Raw genomic sequence first — 16,386 nt, 5'->3', positions numbered from 1 at the left:
CGTCGCGGCGGCGTCGCGGCGGGAAGGGGCTGCCGCCTTCCTCCTCCTCCTCCTCATCATCATCCCGGTCCCTCTTGAGGAGGAAAGTAGAGCGGGGGGAGAGGTGCCCTCGCCTCCGGGGCCGGGGGGGCGGCCGTGACCGACCTGCTCGAGGTGGTCGGTCAGCACCCGCGGGCAGGCCCCCCTCTCACCATGAGGACACCCCCTCCCCGCCCCGGCACAAGGAAAATTTATTTCAGAGAACCTGGGAGGACACAGGAGTCAAGGCTGGGGGGCCTGGAGGACCCGGCGGCGGCTTTATCTGTCCTCGTCCTTCAGAGGGAACGCAAGGGTTGCTCAACAAGCGGCTTCCACCGGGGTCTTCACCAGTGAGGTTCTTACAAATGGCTTTACGGGAGGGAGGGCAAATATTTTTAAAGGGAAATAAAAACCAAGCACCTGCCAATTTAAGTAGCATCCCCCATTCCCCAAGAAGTGGGAGGGTTTGTGCCAAAGGGGGTGCTCACCCTCAAGAATCTTACCCCGGGGAGCATGAACTGCAGCTCTCCGGTAATGGGGCCAGCCAAGAAGGGGGCCTGGCTGGAGAGATCATGTTCCAGTCCCAGCCTGTGCACCAGAGGGTCAAAAAGTAGGTGAAAGACTCCGATTAGCACCCTTGCTGTCCCTCTTTCCCCAGGCAGAGACAGGCTCGTGACGGACGGTGAGTCACAGGAACACGTCACCAGCACACAAACTCCAGTAACCTCTCAGGAGCTGCATTTCACTGCATAAATGGGAAAGTTTTCCCAAAGTCAGGAGAGCTGAGCCACTAATGGCAGGTACGTGTCTGTCTTTCTCCTCACGACTTCAGGGCTGTGCTATGCATGCAAAATACGTACCCAGATGCACCTTGAAAGGTTGTCCCAAACTATCGTACAAAGCGACGATGAGGTATTAAAAACATTTCTATCACATTTCACCTTATCAGATCTGTTAATAAAACAAATTTGTTTTGACCAACACGTACCCGAGACACACTGTTAAAAAGGTGTAAATCTGCTGGAACTATTCAGAAGTGGTTTTAAATAGCCTGTGGGGACTCGGAGCAGAGCCACTGGGTGAAAAAGTCTGAAACTGATTCAGTCTGCAATGTGTCTTCATGATATTATCCCACCACCCATCTTTCATGCTGCTTAATAGGGAAGCTGTTGTAAAAATTAAAAGAAAAAAATAAAAATCCTATTATTGTTGAAATGCATGGGTGATAGCACCAGGAATTTTCACATAAATTTGCCCCTGTTCTTAAGAAGTCGATTTTAACACAAAGCTGCTTAGAGACTCTCAACTCAGGCCATCCGTGATCACTGGTGCCCTCATGCTGAAAATGCTGTGCTAGCTATTTACACTGAAGTGTTTTGTGGTGCCCGCATCCGCTGGGTGAGCAAGTGGAAAAGCCAAAAAAAACACCAACCCACCTCCAAAAGATGCCTAAAGGTCAATAAATTGTTGACGGAACTGTTCATCAAATTAGTAAAGTCCTAAATCCGCGTGGTAGGAATATGAGATACATTTAACAGAAAGAAACATGCACCTAACCTTCAGAGTTAGTCTGTTTGCTTTTCTTATTTTGCCTTAATGAGGCAGTGGATGGGTCCCACCGGATTTTTATTAGCACCACTGGACAAACCTCCCAGGCCAAAGCATTGTGGTGTGATGGGCACTGAGTCCCTGGTCTCTCCGTCTTTCCCCAGCAGAGCTGTTTCACAGCCTACCTTCCCTCCTGTTCAGAGGCTGTTTACCTGCAGCTCACCAACGGTGAAAAGCAAAGCAGATGCTCTTGTTACCTTTCTTCCCATCCTTTAAAACATAAATTGGAAGAAGTCATTGCCACCTCTTCTTCCTGCCACTCACGCCCTTTGTCTGCTGTTGTCTTCACCGGTCCAAACTGCTGCACTGTTTCACCAGCTCCATCAGTTTACTCTGCTTGTCACCACGGTGCTTGCAATCTTGATTTTCTGGAGTGTTTTACATTAATCCTACGGGTTGCATTGCTCAACGATTGCCTAACCACGACCGTTCCTGAGCGCTCCTGGCTGAATCACTGCGTGGCCGTTCCTCTTCGTTGACGTGGGAACCTGTGGCCCTCACACCCCAACCTTTTCCTTAAGCTTCGCTCGCTCTCACCTACCCAGTGCCAGGCAGCAACTTGATTTCTGCAGCACTGCTTGTTTCTTTTTCTTTTTTTTCTCTCTTCCTCCCTCCCTTCCTCCCTCCCACCCTTCCCACCCCCACCTCCCCAAGCAGTCTACATAAAAATGTATAGATTTTGCATACACTTTATGTACCGTCACTTTGGTGACTGCAGACATGCTTGATGCAGCAGTTGCTGGCTGAGCCTGCCTTACGCCTGGCAGCTTGAGGGGAGCATATAGAGAAGCCTCTGCTGCTATATTAGGCTGGATATTAGGAAAATTTTTTTCACTGAAAGGGTTATCAGCCATTGGAATGGGCTGCCCAGGGAGGTGGTTGAGGCACCATCCCTGGAGGTGTTCAAAAGACGGGTTGATGTAGTGCTGGGAGGGATGGGTTAGTGATGATGCTCCTTGTTTGTTGTGTGGGTGTCTATTTTTGTCAGTTAGGTTGACGGTTGGACAAGATGATCTTTAAGGTCCCTTCCAACCTAGAAGATTCTGTGATTCTGTAATGCTTATGTGGAGATTCTGTGATTCTGTGATTCTGTAATGCTTATGTGCTGCCCAGGATGGATGGATACACCCACAGGATGACTGGTGGGGTCCTTGCAGCCCAGGGGAGGCACTGGGGAGGCAGAAGCATGGCCCGTGCTGGCCTGCGTTATGGAGAGGTGGGGATGGCAAGGGAGGCGAGGCAGAAGGTTGAGGCTTTCACAACCCCTCTATAAAATCTGTGCCTGGTCCTGTTCCTCCTTGTCATTTTTGGCACTGCTGCAAAATAGATGTGATTAACGCTGCCTACTTTTAATTATGTGTAACTAATTTTTTTTCTATTTTACAATTTTGGGTGTCAGTTACCCCAGGGAGTAAGTAGCTGTGGCTGTTTCTGATACCTGCATTTATTGACCAGAATGATTAATACCTTTAAAACTTCTACCTGGACTTTAAAGTCGGTCACCTGAGAACCTCAGTATTTTCATGTATTTCAGCAAAGTGTAGTATGTCCAATAATAACCTCTTTAAAAGTATGGTTTGTAATTTCCCAATATGTATGCACAGTAGCAACATCCTAATGTATAAATGAAAGAGCTCCCTCAAGTGGTTACAAATATTGTTGCATGTTTCACTTAAATTTTTTCCTTTAAAAAAAACCCAACAAAATGACAGTCATTTTAGATATGTAATGTAAAGCTACTTATGAATGTAGCAATGAATGAGCTTCCATTTTTGCATAACCATAAAAAATGGTGTGGATGTAAGACTGAGGCCAAAGCTCAGTCAGGCAAGTGCTGCAGTTAAAAAAGAAATAAACTTAAGAAACCGTAGAGAACTTCAGTCTGATCTGATAATGCATGATAGAATTTTGGCAGGAAAACTGGAAACTAGCTCCAGCAGATATCACATTTTTGAGGATGCCTGAAGTGTTTTTAAATATAAAGACTGCTTTTTAAAAATGCCGGTTTGAGTTTTCACAGTTCCTGCTATCATCATGTCAAGATTTTGCGTGTAATTACCCTCACTCCTCTTTACTTTGTGGGAGGCATAGTTTTCAAAATATTTGGTGAAAGAGATTCAGATCTGTAAACTTCAGGGGAAAGACAAAAGCAGCAGGAATTGAACTCTGACTTCAGTGAGCAATTCCTCATGCGGTAACTTTCCAAGCAATGAAGTGGCTGGTTTTGGTGGCAGATGAAACAGTCAGAAAGAAACGATCCCATCTCTCTCGGCAGAGGGCAGTGGTATCCCTACTCAAATATCACATCACTTTTGCTACTGAATTGAAATCATCCTTTAAAAAAAAAAAAAAAAAGTGAAGTCCTACTGGCAGCCAGCAAGTTGCTGGCTTCCTCTCCAAGCTCAGAAATTAAAATGTTGAGCTTCTTGCCATGACCAAACAGGAGGCACAACAACCAACTTAATTGCTGTGATTGCATTGCTGAAAAGGGAAACTTGCATTATTTTTTAAGGAGCAAATACTTTTTCCTTTCTCTACCGTTTTTAAGTAATAGAATTGATTTTGCCAGCTGGGCTGGTGTAATAGTTGTGGGTTGGTTTGTTTAAATTGAGGAGGTTATCTCTGCAGTATATTCAAAAAGGAGAAGATCCTTCTCATCTGGCTAACCTTCGAATCGTGGAAGGTATTGGCTCTGTATACATATAACTACTGTCTAACCCTGCTAAGATGAACTGTGTTTCCAAAACTGTTCTTTATCCCCTGTGATATACCAGCATTCTCTTTCTCAGAGAATGCCTGATTTTTTCAGGCTCAGAAGCAATCTTACCTGGGTCCCAACCACATCATACATGTTAATGATTCCTTGTGACACCACCTCAAACCAATCTCTGATTTATTTTGCAGCTTACTCTGCTGCTTATTAAAATTGCATGAAAATATTGAACTGCCTCCATGCGAGGGTCTCTGAAGTTGTTTCAGCAGGAACACACCACATTAAAAGTGCAGTCAGCCCTGGAAGAGTGACTTTGGAGAGATTAGTTCCAGAACAAACAGGTCTAGTTACCAGTATTGACTCTCCTGCTTATAAGGGCTTTCTAAATATTTTTGTGGAAATGCAGCACTGAACTTGGCCAGCATCTCCTTCCCATTCCTACAGTAGCAACTGTACAAGTTCCTTGTGGCTCCACAGATTTCCAGCTGTGCTACACAGCTGGGACCCTTCCTTGTGAAGGTAAGATGCAGCAAGTGGAAGAGTAGACATTTTACACCTAGTTTAATGACTGCTGACTATTCTGTAGTAGCAATCTTTTCCTCTACGTATTTCATAAAACTGTGCATCCTTTCTCTTTTCCTAAGTAAACACAAAATAGTTTGCTATGGCTCTCCCCGTAGCTGCTAAAAAACAGTGTAAGTCAGTTTTTTCTACCATTTCATTGTCTCCCATTTATTTGTTACAGTATAAACGTGCTGACTGCTGAGGAACATGGAAGAGAATTAGTGCTTATGGAATGACTGGTCCAGGATGATTCCCAGGTCAGTTGTTTGCAGGTCATTGTACAGTCCTACCTATTCTGTACTTTGCAAAATGCAGGCTATGGGGAATAATAACTTTCTGTGGGCAGTGACCAACCTTTTCACTTTTCTAACGTGGGATGTTTCCATTACTTTCTCCACTCCCCAGTTGTAGAAACAGAAGCATGTTTTTAGGGCTGGGCTTTCATATACGAGCGAGAACATATATATATATACACACATTTAAATCTTGTTTTTAGGGCTGGGCTTTCATATACGAGCGATAACATATATATATATACACACACATTTAAATCTTTTAGACTGTCCTAAAAAATAACATTATGAGGCTGTGGAAAAGGTACTGGACTTTAAAGGTGTGGTGGAAAAAATCTTGAGGTGCTATGGTGAGAACAGATCAGACTCTTGGAGGGAGTATGAGATCCTTAGGGTCATCAAAGAGAGATCTTAATAAAAAACGTCATTAGGGAAGCCAGTGTGCTTGCAAGACTCATGGGGAACTCCATGGAGAAGTCCAGAAGCACCAAAATGGCACCTAGAATCATAACGCCAGAAGTGGTCGATCTTTGTAATGAAAAACTCCCAAAAATATGAGGACAAGGGGAAAAATAATCCTGATGAAAACCAGGACATATTTTTCAGAGGAGAACAAATATAAAGCCATGGAAGATTGACTCTCTGTTGTAAACTGAGAGAAAACCCATTTTCAGCTTTCCGTGTCGGACATTTCTTTTCCACCTTGTTTTAATCTCTGCAAAGATAGGATGACATCTACCAAAAGTAGTCCCGAGCAGGAGAAATTTCTAAATCTGCCCAGGCAGCTCTTTGGCTGTTTCCATGGCAATGAGGCAGCGTGTCCTGCTGCTCTCCCTTCTGTGAGAGCCTTTCCCAAGCTTTATACGGACAGACAGTGCCATGCGTTTGTAACTCCCCTGCCAAAAACTTCCCTCTTCTCTGTTCAAGGCCATTCCCATCTGTTCCTTTCTGCTTCTCCCTGATTTTGGAAACACCCGGCCAGAGAGGGAATCCATCCATGTGTTCACTTCTCTTCAGCAATGATTCAGGCCAAGCAGGGACCGCTGATCATTATAGAAGTTGAGGGACTTGAGAGGGCAGTGCTTTCCAACCTTGCTGTCTTGGAAAGAAGTTTTAGGTGATGGTAAAGGAGAACACTGTAGGAGCCAGGAGCATAAACAAAGCAGAAAGAAAGAAAATCCAGATTTCTGTCTAGTCTTCCAAAAGAATCGGACTGAAACTTGGCACCTCTGGCCATAGCAACAAGTAGAGCAGTAAAGAATGTACAGACTTGGTACAATGCACTACTTATTGAAGGAGATGACAAGCGTGAAGGAACACTTCCAAAACCCTGAATGCAGCTAGATCTATGTCACAGCTGAGTCTTTGGCAGCTCTCAACAGCATTTCACTGAAAGTGAAAAAAAAAATCAAAGTCAGAGTTACGAAGCTGAAAGAGGAGCTTTTGCTATCAGCTGAGGACTAGCAAAAATGGGAGGTTATAATGGAACTGCACTGGGAGGTGAAGCAATCTGCAGGGTTTGCTGCAGTGGATCAGCACTGGGCTGAGTGGATGTGGTTACAAAAACATCTTTGTGCTCAGCACTATTCGTTGTTGGCCTAGAGCCTTGAGGCTTAAATGCTTTGGAAATATGGATGAGGAGATGAAAACTTGAGCTTGTTTAAAGGATTTAAATCTGAAGATGGCAGTTCCAGGAGAGGGATTCTGAGTTCAGGCATGTAGGTAATGCAAGAGAGGTCTTGTCTTCACTAGCAAGTTAAGATGAAATATAGTAAAAGTGTTCCTGTTAGTTCAATCCTTGCCCACACAAAAAAAAATCCCTCATTGCATAAAGTGGCAGGAGAAACATAACTTGACAAACCAACCAGAGAACAGGATAAACCTCGAGTGAACTCACTTCATCCTTTACCACTGCCGTTTCTCTACAGTAGGGACCCACGTTAGCTCCATCAAAGCAACCAGCAGTGCTCGCTCCCCACAGCTTTTCCACACGTGCTTTCCTCACCGACTGCTTGCTCCTTGCTTTCTATTCAACCATGGCAATCCCAGGCACAAATACAGGTTGGGCGGAGAATGGATTAAGAGCAGCCCTGAGGAGAAGGACTTTGGGGTGTTGGTGGATGAGAAGCTCAACGTGAGCCAGCAGCCTGCACTGGTAGCCCAGAAAGCCAACTGCATCCTGGGCTGCATCAAAAGACACGGGGCCAGCAGGTCAAGGGAGGTGATTCTGCCCCTGTACTCCGCTCTGGTGAGACCCCACCTGGAGTACTACGTCCAGCTCTGGAGTCCTTGGCACAGGAAAGACATGGACCTGTTGGAACAGGTTCAGTGGAAAGCCACGAAGACGATCAGAGGGCTGGACCACCTCTCCTATGAGGACAGGCTGAGAGAGTTGGGATTATTCAGCCTGGAGAAGAGAAGGTTCCAGGAGGACCTTGCAGCAGCCTTCCAGTACCTGAAGCGGGCCTACAGGAGAGACCAGGAGGGACTTCTTATCAGAGTGGAGCGATAGGACGAGGGGTAACGGCTTTAGACTGAAAGAAGGTAGATTTAGATTAGATATTAGGAAGAAATTCTTTATTCTGAGGGTGGTGAGACACTGGAACAGGTTGGTTGGACAAGATGATCTTTAAGGTCCCTTCCAACCTGAACCATTCCATGATTCTACAATTCTATGATTTGTGAGCTTATTCACCCAGTTGCAAAAGGCCTCCAGTGCCCACAACAAGCAATCACCCATCTTCAGCGCAGAAGTCTACGTTTTATTATTTTGAAATTGTGCCTAACAAGACCTCATTTCACTGCTGCCTGCTGATCAGACACCAAGTTATGGGAGAATCACTGGCATGATGCTACTGTAGCCTATGATTTTAGGAGGAAAGATTGAGGCTGAAAGCTTTCTGGTGACATTCCAAGTAAGCTGTCATGAGAAGAGAATCCAACATGCAAGACCTCAGTGCTGGGGGAAAATCAGAGGGTTTCATCTACTCGGAGGAAAAGCGTAGAACTATAAATGCTAAGTCAGTAACTCCCCAGGAATGAGCATGTGCCATGCTGAGACTGAATCCATCAGCAAATCCCTGAGGCCGGATCTCTATTTCAGACTGTGCAGTATAACAGCTCCAGGGAACATACAAACAGAGGATGCTGATAATTTCACAGTTTCTGCGTCCCTGTGAGGCAGAAAATAGAAGTGCTCTGAAGCTCTTTCCTGGGAACACAGAAGTAATGTTTTCCAGGGCCATCAAAAGCAGAGGAAGATAGGTGTGTTCTCTGCAAACTGGGAGAAAGGAAAAGGGAATTATCTGCTACCATGGCTGCTAAAGGAGTCTCTCAGCTGATCAGGCCAGCTTTGTGGATGGGAACTGGTCCTTTGGGGAAGAGATGTTGGGAGGGGTGTGGAGTTTGCTCAGGTAGGCAGAAATCTCAGCAGCACAGACAATCCACAGTGGATTCGCACCGTATCAGTGTCTCCCCTGGCAGCACAGATTATTAATGCGCCTACTATGTCTGCCCCTTTATCACAAGCAACCCCATGGGAATAACTTCCGAGGCAGATGACTCAAGGTAATTTTGTAGTGTGACTGCATCCTAAGAAAGAGGAGACAAAAAGGGAAAGGCAGACAGACAGGCGGTCTCTAGCACGCTGAGGTCAAATTCCCCTTTCTGTCACTGGCGGGTATGAGAAAGTTGAGGACGACCCCGAGAGGTAACAGACAGACTCCCGTGTCTGCTGGCAGGCACCAGGCAGACTTAAACATCCACACGTGTGAGCATGACGATATAATCTCTGACTATCAGCAAGAAGATGCCCGGGTTTCACTCCTAAATGTCTCAACTTCTCCGCATAGCTCGGATTGCACAGCAAATGCCTCAGCTGTATGAAATGTGCTCTTGGCTCTGGGGAGGTATTATTTCAGGTTGGCTGCAGCTGGGAGTACGTAGCATGACTTCAGGCCTCATTAGATGCACACTTGACAAGTTTTCGGCACAAACATAAAGGGAAGAAAGGGTTTCTTAAGAAAACAAGGCTTACACAGTTGTCCTACGTGTGTAGGGAAGGGAGTGTCTCTCTGTCTGCCCCAGCTGTCTTTTACCTCGCACTAACTTTTGAACCTGTTGGCCAACTTTATGCGAATCAGATGGAGAGAGAGAGAGATTCCAGAAATACTCAGTTCCTATGAGTTTCATGGAAAATTCAACCTAGTTAGAAGACGGAGTCTTAATTAGTGCTCTGAATGGAGGAAACCTGCAGTGGAACTCAACTTTTATTAGAATAAGAATTTAAGTTGGCAGGGACCACTGGAGCCCATCTAAGTCTAGTCTCCTGCTCAAAGCACAGCCAGCTTCAAAATTAGATGAGGCTGCTCTTGAAAACCTCTGAGGTGTCAGAGAATCCACTCTGGAGCTCAGCTTCACAAAACAAACGTATCAAGTGCAACTCCTTTGGCTCTGCCCATCAGGGAATTAATTTTCCCCTCTTTTAAAGAAGGCTTAGAAGTGGCAGCCGATGGTTAAAGCCTGCGACAATGCCCACACCTGGCAGTCCATAGGATGCTGCTTAGGTTAAATATGTCTAACCACCAGACAGCGACTTAATTTTGGCATTCTGTGTTAGTTAATGATTAAAAGTACAAAGGTCAGACTCAGAGACACAAGGCTTTGTTTATCTCATTGTTTGATTTACCAGAAGCTACAAGGGAAGGAGCGCTGCTCTGTATGAGTGGGAACTACAGACTACACATCCAGCCTGACAAGCTAATGAGAACAAGTCATTCATTAACAGAAGACTTGCTGCTAGGCAAACACACACAGCTGGTATGGGAGAAGAATTTGGATGCGAAATGAGACAGTGTAGTTGGTTTTTTATAAGACATTTCCTACTTCAGTAAGTTTACAGTCTAAATAAAGACCACACGTAACACATTAAGAGCCTGATCAGAGGAAGATTTGGGCTTATGTCTTTTCTGAAAGGTTTGGTAATGAGCAGAGAGGCAGAATTTGCAAAGAGAAGGAAAATATTTGCATGTTTAACAGAAGGAACAAGTTTAAATTTAAGTGAGATTTGATTACAAATGTATATGCTGCTCTCTTGGGTACTCGTCTATTCTGTGCATACACACATACATACGCTTTCACAGAAACATCTTACAAAGCTCTGATGCTTTTTCCTGTGTCAGTTGTACAATTACATTCTTCTTTACAGTACTTTAATGCTACTGAGCATTTTTTAAAGAAATAACATTAAAGCTGGAAGCTGAAAAGCAGGGATGTTTAATACTACATAACTGTGTGACGCGGGAACACAATGTCATTTGAAAGATAATCACTTACAATTCTTGCATAATTAAATAAAAAAGCCTGCCAAGAAAGAATCTATCTGGACTTTGTAGCATGAAACAATAATGATATTTTAGACCAAACTTTGACTTTTCAATATGATTTAATTATTTATGTCCATTCATGGCCAGGGCACATGGGCATTTACCAAAGTGATCCAGAGCAAGGCTGGATTCCTGCCATCCTAAATTTCTACCACGGAGCACCAATCCTGCAAGAAGTTGTCCCCTCAGGCTTCTTTACAAGATCAAAGACTAAATTCAGAAGCGTGTACAATTCAAAACAATACCAGGAGTGCAATCACAGAGAGATTAATTATTGTAACAAGGGCAACACTGGAAGATACAGTTTTCAGTAAAATTTAAAGAAGGGAAGTGATGGTGCCGGGAACTCATTGGCTGACAAAGCAGTCTGAGCACGAGGGACAGGGTGAGGAGGCAAGAAGGTAGTGATGAAGGAGGTATAAGAGGAAACTACCACACAAAGCAAGGAGCATGGAGAGGAAGCACTGCTAAGTCTTAATTCCATCTAATTTCAGCTGCACATCTTAGAAAAACAAGATAAGGATTTATTTTTTTTCCAGCTAATGTAGCCTTTATGTTGTTTTGGACCATCACAGTGGCTATTCTAATTCAGATACAGTACAGTAGTCATCAGAGGAATCTAAGGTGGGATGAGGTTGGTCTCAGAGGCATGGATGGAGGTACCGCAGTACGGCACTGTGCTCTGAAGCCTTTGCTATTCCTGATCCAAATGTCAGCTCTTTGGCTACAAACCTCTCAGGGGGAGAAAACAGAAAACACATGAAGAAAAGCTTCCATCTGCAAACTAAAGAACCCCCTTGCTTTCCAATGAGCTAGTAAGACTTCAAATTAGGAACCAAAAAAAAAGGCTCCTAAACATGAATTAAGGCAACCCTGGAACACTGGTGGCAAAACACTCCGATTGACCCCCCTTGCAGACAAATGCCTAAGATCCTGAATCATCACCAGTGCTGCCGAGGGACTTGACTTAATAGTACCTCAACAAATGTACTTTATCAGTGATCACACCATGCAAGCTGAGTACTAATTTGCAATTCCCAGCAGATGCACAGACTTGTCATCATTTTCGTTTGGTTGAGGCAACGTTTTCCAGGGAAAAAGGCAAACAAACAACATTCTTAATGTTCTCATTAGCATACTCTACTACAACCTTTCATACCTTAAGCAGATGCTCGGGAAGGGCGGTGCAGCTGTAGTACTTACAGAAATATATCAGACAGGAAAACAGTTACAGAAGAAGTGCTATAATCTGCTTATTCCATGTCTCTCCACCTCTTCCTTTACTCTGATGGAGGCTGTGAAAAGGTTATGGGTTACACCATGATGGGTATAGCTCTTCCAAAACCTCAGCACAGGTGACATGTTGTTGTTTGCAGTTAATAGACGTGTCCACAAGGCCAGGCCACACAGTTGTGATCTGTGAGGGTGGTTTGTTACACAGTATACCTAACACAAAAACACAGGAGCAAATAAAAGAAGAACCAGGGTGCCTGAGATGCTGTAGGGAGCTACCTGTCTCTACACAGGGTCACACTCACCTTTTCCACTACAACACCCTATGCACAGGCTACACAGGCCCTTTTCTCCCTCCACACAGAACCCTTCATTTGCTTGCTCTCCTGTAGGTGTCAATGTTTAGATTAGTAGCTGGCAGTGTCAGAAGAGTGGTTTGAATGAGGGTAATGCTGAAGCAGCATCAAAGAGCTAACAAAAGGTTGGTCGCACCGAGGAAAGGGCTGGGTTGGGTGATGGGATGCAGCATTTGGGTGTGATGGTGCGTGTATGGAGTTGTTATTTTGGATATGGTGGAAGAAAGAACAATTATTAACAGAGGAAATCTAATCTGTCACTGCTGCATGTGAACCTTTCTGTGCTGCTGGGCAAAATCTGTTAGAAAATCATACTTCCCCAGAAAGCTTTTATGTTCATAAGACCCTCATTGACCAGGCTTGTGGCTACCCAAGCTATCTTGCATGCACTGTACATAAATTCAAATTTAAATCATATAATGATTCAAAATAACTTTTAAGACAACACTGAAACACTACCTATTGTGCTGTGAAGGATCTGTGCAGGCAGTACACGTTAAGAGCTGTCACTCAGAGAAGAAAGAGTGAGCACTTGTACATGTTGCACCAAGAAACGACATTCTCCTTTGAAAGGCCTCAGCACTCACAAGCTTTCAATGTTTCTTGCAGAGTAACTAACCTTGTGTCACAAAGCCTTTATCATATTTTAAAATCTTTCTCTTTTTTCTTTCTTTTTTTTTTTTTTAAATACCTTTTCCCTGAACCCCTCCATTAAGGCTAAGAGGTGGCTGCCGGGTTTCCACACAGGTGAAGTCCAGTGTGTCACAGCAATGCCACAGCAATGCCACAGGCCATCTAGTGGACATTACACACTGCCTTTGCAGGCATCCCAGGGGAGTTACAGCTGTCCTGAGCTCCACAACTTGTTCTGGTATTGCAATAAAAGCCTACATATCCTGACACGTTATGCACATGCATCCCTTACTCTTGAGAACTCTACAAATGCCTCCTCCATCGGCCCCCTGTTGTTCTAGGCACTTAAGAAATACCTTAACTAAAACCATCCAAGTACCAGCCGAATGTTAAAGACAATTCTGTTTCTCTGTGTAGCTTTGATACACAGAAGGTATATGAGCTGAGAGAAGAGCAAAGATTACTCCTAGAATCAATTTTCAAGCCACTGACAGGGTACTGCTAGTTGATTTTTCCTAAGTTACAAACAGAAACTGCCCAGTTGACTCAACCCTTAGTTAAGCTCAGGAGTCTCCAATTTGTCCACAGGCTTCTTCTGGCACAGAACCTGTACTTTAGGCAGATGACAGCAGCGCGCTCGTGACATGTAATGCAGAGCATGTAAGACTGCTCAGCCAGCAATTATTTGATTGTGTGATTTTTGGAGCACACTGTGGATGTGGAGCAATGCATTGTGAGTGCTTAGAAGTAGCTTCAAGAAATGGATATGCAGTGAATATTTAAAGTCAGGTCAGAAGTGTTTCTAGAAATATCGCATTTCTCATCAGGCACATTACTGTAACCTCAACGCTGCCTTTTTTCCTTGGTCCTTTTTATCCCTTACTCACAGCTCATGAGATGGCAGATTGACTGGAAGGCCAAAATCGCCAGGAGGAGAGTAACAGTTACCGATGCCTCATCAACGCACGGTGCCAGACCTCTTCAAAAGAAATTACCTTCTGGAAAACAACCTATTCCTGATACTACACGAGCCTGATAACATCGCAGCTGATGATAACAGGTAACATTGATACAGATTTTACCTCTTCAAAGGACTTTGTAATCTTTGCATTGTTAATAACCATGACGCTCTGTAAAGTAAACACTTATTAGCCCCCGTTTTAACAATAAGGAATGGTGTGGCTCAGTGTCATCAGTGACTCAGTAGAACAGAGTCATTTTCACTTTGGGGAGTTTCTTGTTCTTCTAGCAGGCAATCTAGAAGAGGGGTTGGTCACCATCCAGGGCTCGGCACCACCTGCTTATATGATACCATATAAACCATGTTGTGGAGAGGACCAAGGAGGGTAAGAGTTTGAGAGTAGGGCTTGTTTAGCACACAACCAGAAATGGTGGGGTGCTGGTTTTGAAGCTTTTTTAATAGGGTACAGCATGATCTTAAAATTATATTTTACCACATTATTTATACCATGGCTGATGGTAACCATGCTGCAGCCCTCTTCCCCTTGCAACAGGTCTTTTTGGAAAGCCCCTGCCTGACTCCATGCCCAGTTAGGATGTTTCTGTGTGTCAGATCAGTTCCACGCAGTCGGGCATTAACGTAACCCACAGCGAGCCGCTACACGTGCCCAAGCTGCTGGTAGGGAGAGTGAGGGATTTCACAAGATCCAAGGAAGAAGAACAGTGTTTAAACCCAATTCTCCTTAGTGCACTTATGCACAATAGTCTCTTGACACTGGCATCTTCTTTTAAAATGCTAATGGCCTTCCTCTGGATAGTTCTTAAGGAGCAGCGAGTAAAAGGCATTAGGAAAGAAAAATGCTATTTCTGATGATTTTTAAAGAGTGGTTCTATCCTACATGGCAACTGCAAATGGCACGAGGGAGTTTTGTGTTTGTTGTCTCTCTACAGTCTCCAGAGAACATATATTTTGTTTACAAGGCAAACCATTTATAAATGCCAAACCCTGCAAATTCTAGCTGGAATGGGACCAGGAAATATCTCCACTGAAGGGTTTGCCCGTGTGGGCCAGTTCTGGCTGAGACTGTCCATCCTGCAGAGACACCCTCTGCTCACACACACATAACCGTGCCCGTACCAGGTCCCTGGCTTGGCAGTGCATACCCCATGCTACACCCCAGATGTTCTCAGTGCTATTTTAAGAGACGTTTTGTTGAGTGTTATTAACAAGTCTGTCTGTAATTCCCCATCGCCCCGATGTTCCTAGTCCATTAATTTAGTGAGTTAAAGCATTTCTGGCTCCACGTGCTCCTCCTCACTCCTGTTTACTCCAGCCTGTGTCAGAGCACACACCAGCCCAGCCGGATGAGCCACCCCTATTTTAGGCAGAATTATTATTGCAGCAGTTTGAGTGCATGTGACGGTACGGATAGCATTTCCATAGCACCTCGTGACCCCAGGAAGGTAGAACACAACCTTAGCACTCCTGCTACTAGGAATTTCATACAAGAAAGCTGACTTCCGTGGAGCTTAGAGAGGAGCTTCTCACCTTCCCACCCCTGGATGGCCACACAGAAGTTGGTCCAGCCACAGGTTGCCGTGGCTCTTTGGAAGCTGGCTGGCCCTGGGTGTTCCCAAGCCAATTTGTCACTGTCACCTCAGTTCTCAGTGGTGTGGTGAGGGCACCCGAAATGAATCGTGTCGTGGCTTACCCACGGTGAGGCAACATCGCCAATGCATTGCTGAAAGAGTAGCCAGCACGGAGAGTGAAATACTTCCAAGTGCCTAGGTCCCCTGAACTGCAACAAGCACCATTATCTCTCAGGATGAAACCTCCTCCCTTCTGCTTTGAATTGGGGAGTCTTATGCTGGTATTATGCAAGGTGAACGATGACAGTTTCCCAATTAATTACAGAATAGAGCGCACATTCAGCCACCCGATGACATAGACACCGCTGCCAACCACCCCTGGCCACCAACACAACACGCCTGATGCTATTCATGTGGCTGTCCCTTTCTCTCCTTCCACTCCCTGGGCCAGGAGAGCAAGAGGCAGAGCACAGGTCCCCGTGGCAGCCTGGAGGACTTCGCTGGGGAACCCTCCATGGCAGAGGAGATAAGACAGACATGGTTTTGGGACAGGCCCACCACCACTCCTTTCTGCCACCGAGTCCACCACCCTGTCTTGCTTCACGCCTCACGCCTGCTCGGGTTTGTAGGCGAACCAGCCTGGCTTTAGCCTCCAGGGAAAGCGTGTTCAGGGGTTTGGGGCTCAGCCTCGCCGTGAGGGGAGCAGCCCTGGGGCCACGGCCGCGGCCTTCGGTCGGGTCACCCCCGCCTGGCCTCAAACTGCGGCCCAGACGGGAGGACCCTCAACCCGGCGGGGGTTCTGGCTCCTCAGTCCATGTCCCCCCCGCCTCGCCGTGCCTGTCCCCGCCACCGCCACGCCGCCCGTGTCACCGCGCCTGTGTGACTGCGGCGGGGGCGGGGTGGGCGGCCTCCCTGGGAGGACCGGAGGTGGCTGCGGGAGCCGCTCTGTCCCCTCTCTCCCGGCGCTCTGTGGTTTAAGATGGCGGCGGGGGCTGAGGGGGCGAGTCCGTGAGTCCCAGGCCGGAGCGCCGCGG

General features: G+C 45.6%; 1 protein-coding gene across 2 annotated transcripts in view; it reads left to right on the top strand.

Annotated features, from left to right (window-relative positions):
- The first annotated feature begins 5,116 nt into the window (after positions 1-5,116).
- ABL2 (ABL proto-oncogene 2, non-receptor tyrosine kinase) overlaps positions 5,117-16,386 on the top strand; it is a 59,673-nt gene continuing 48,403 nt past the window's right edge. For both annotated transcript variants that reach the window (XM_014943544.1, XM_014943543.1), the window contains exons 1-2: positions 5,117-5,160; positions 13,692-13,862. In XM_014943544.1, coding sequence (XP_014799030.1) covers positions 13,853-13,862 — 10 coding nt within the window. In that variant the 5' untranslated portion in view covers positions 5,117-5,160; positions 13,692-13,852. The remainder of the gene's footprint in view (positions 5,161-13,691; positions 13,863-16,386) is intronic.

Source organism: Calidris pugnax, unplaced genomic scaffold, assembly GCF_001431845.1.
Source record: "Calidris pugnax isolate Ruff unplaced genomic scaffold, ASM143184v1 scaffold63, whole genome shotgun sequence".
Classification (NCBI taxonomy): Eukaryota; Metazoa; Chordata; class Aves; order Charadriiformes; family Scolopacidae; genus Calidris; species Calidris pugnax.
The sequence above is the reverse complement of the archived record's forward strand: the minus strand, read 5'-3'. Positions and strand labels throughout refer to the sequence as shown.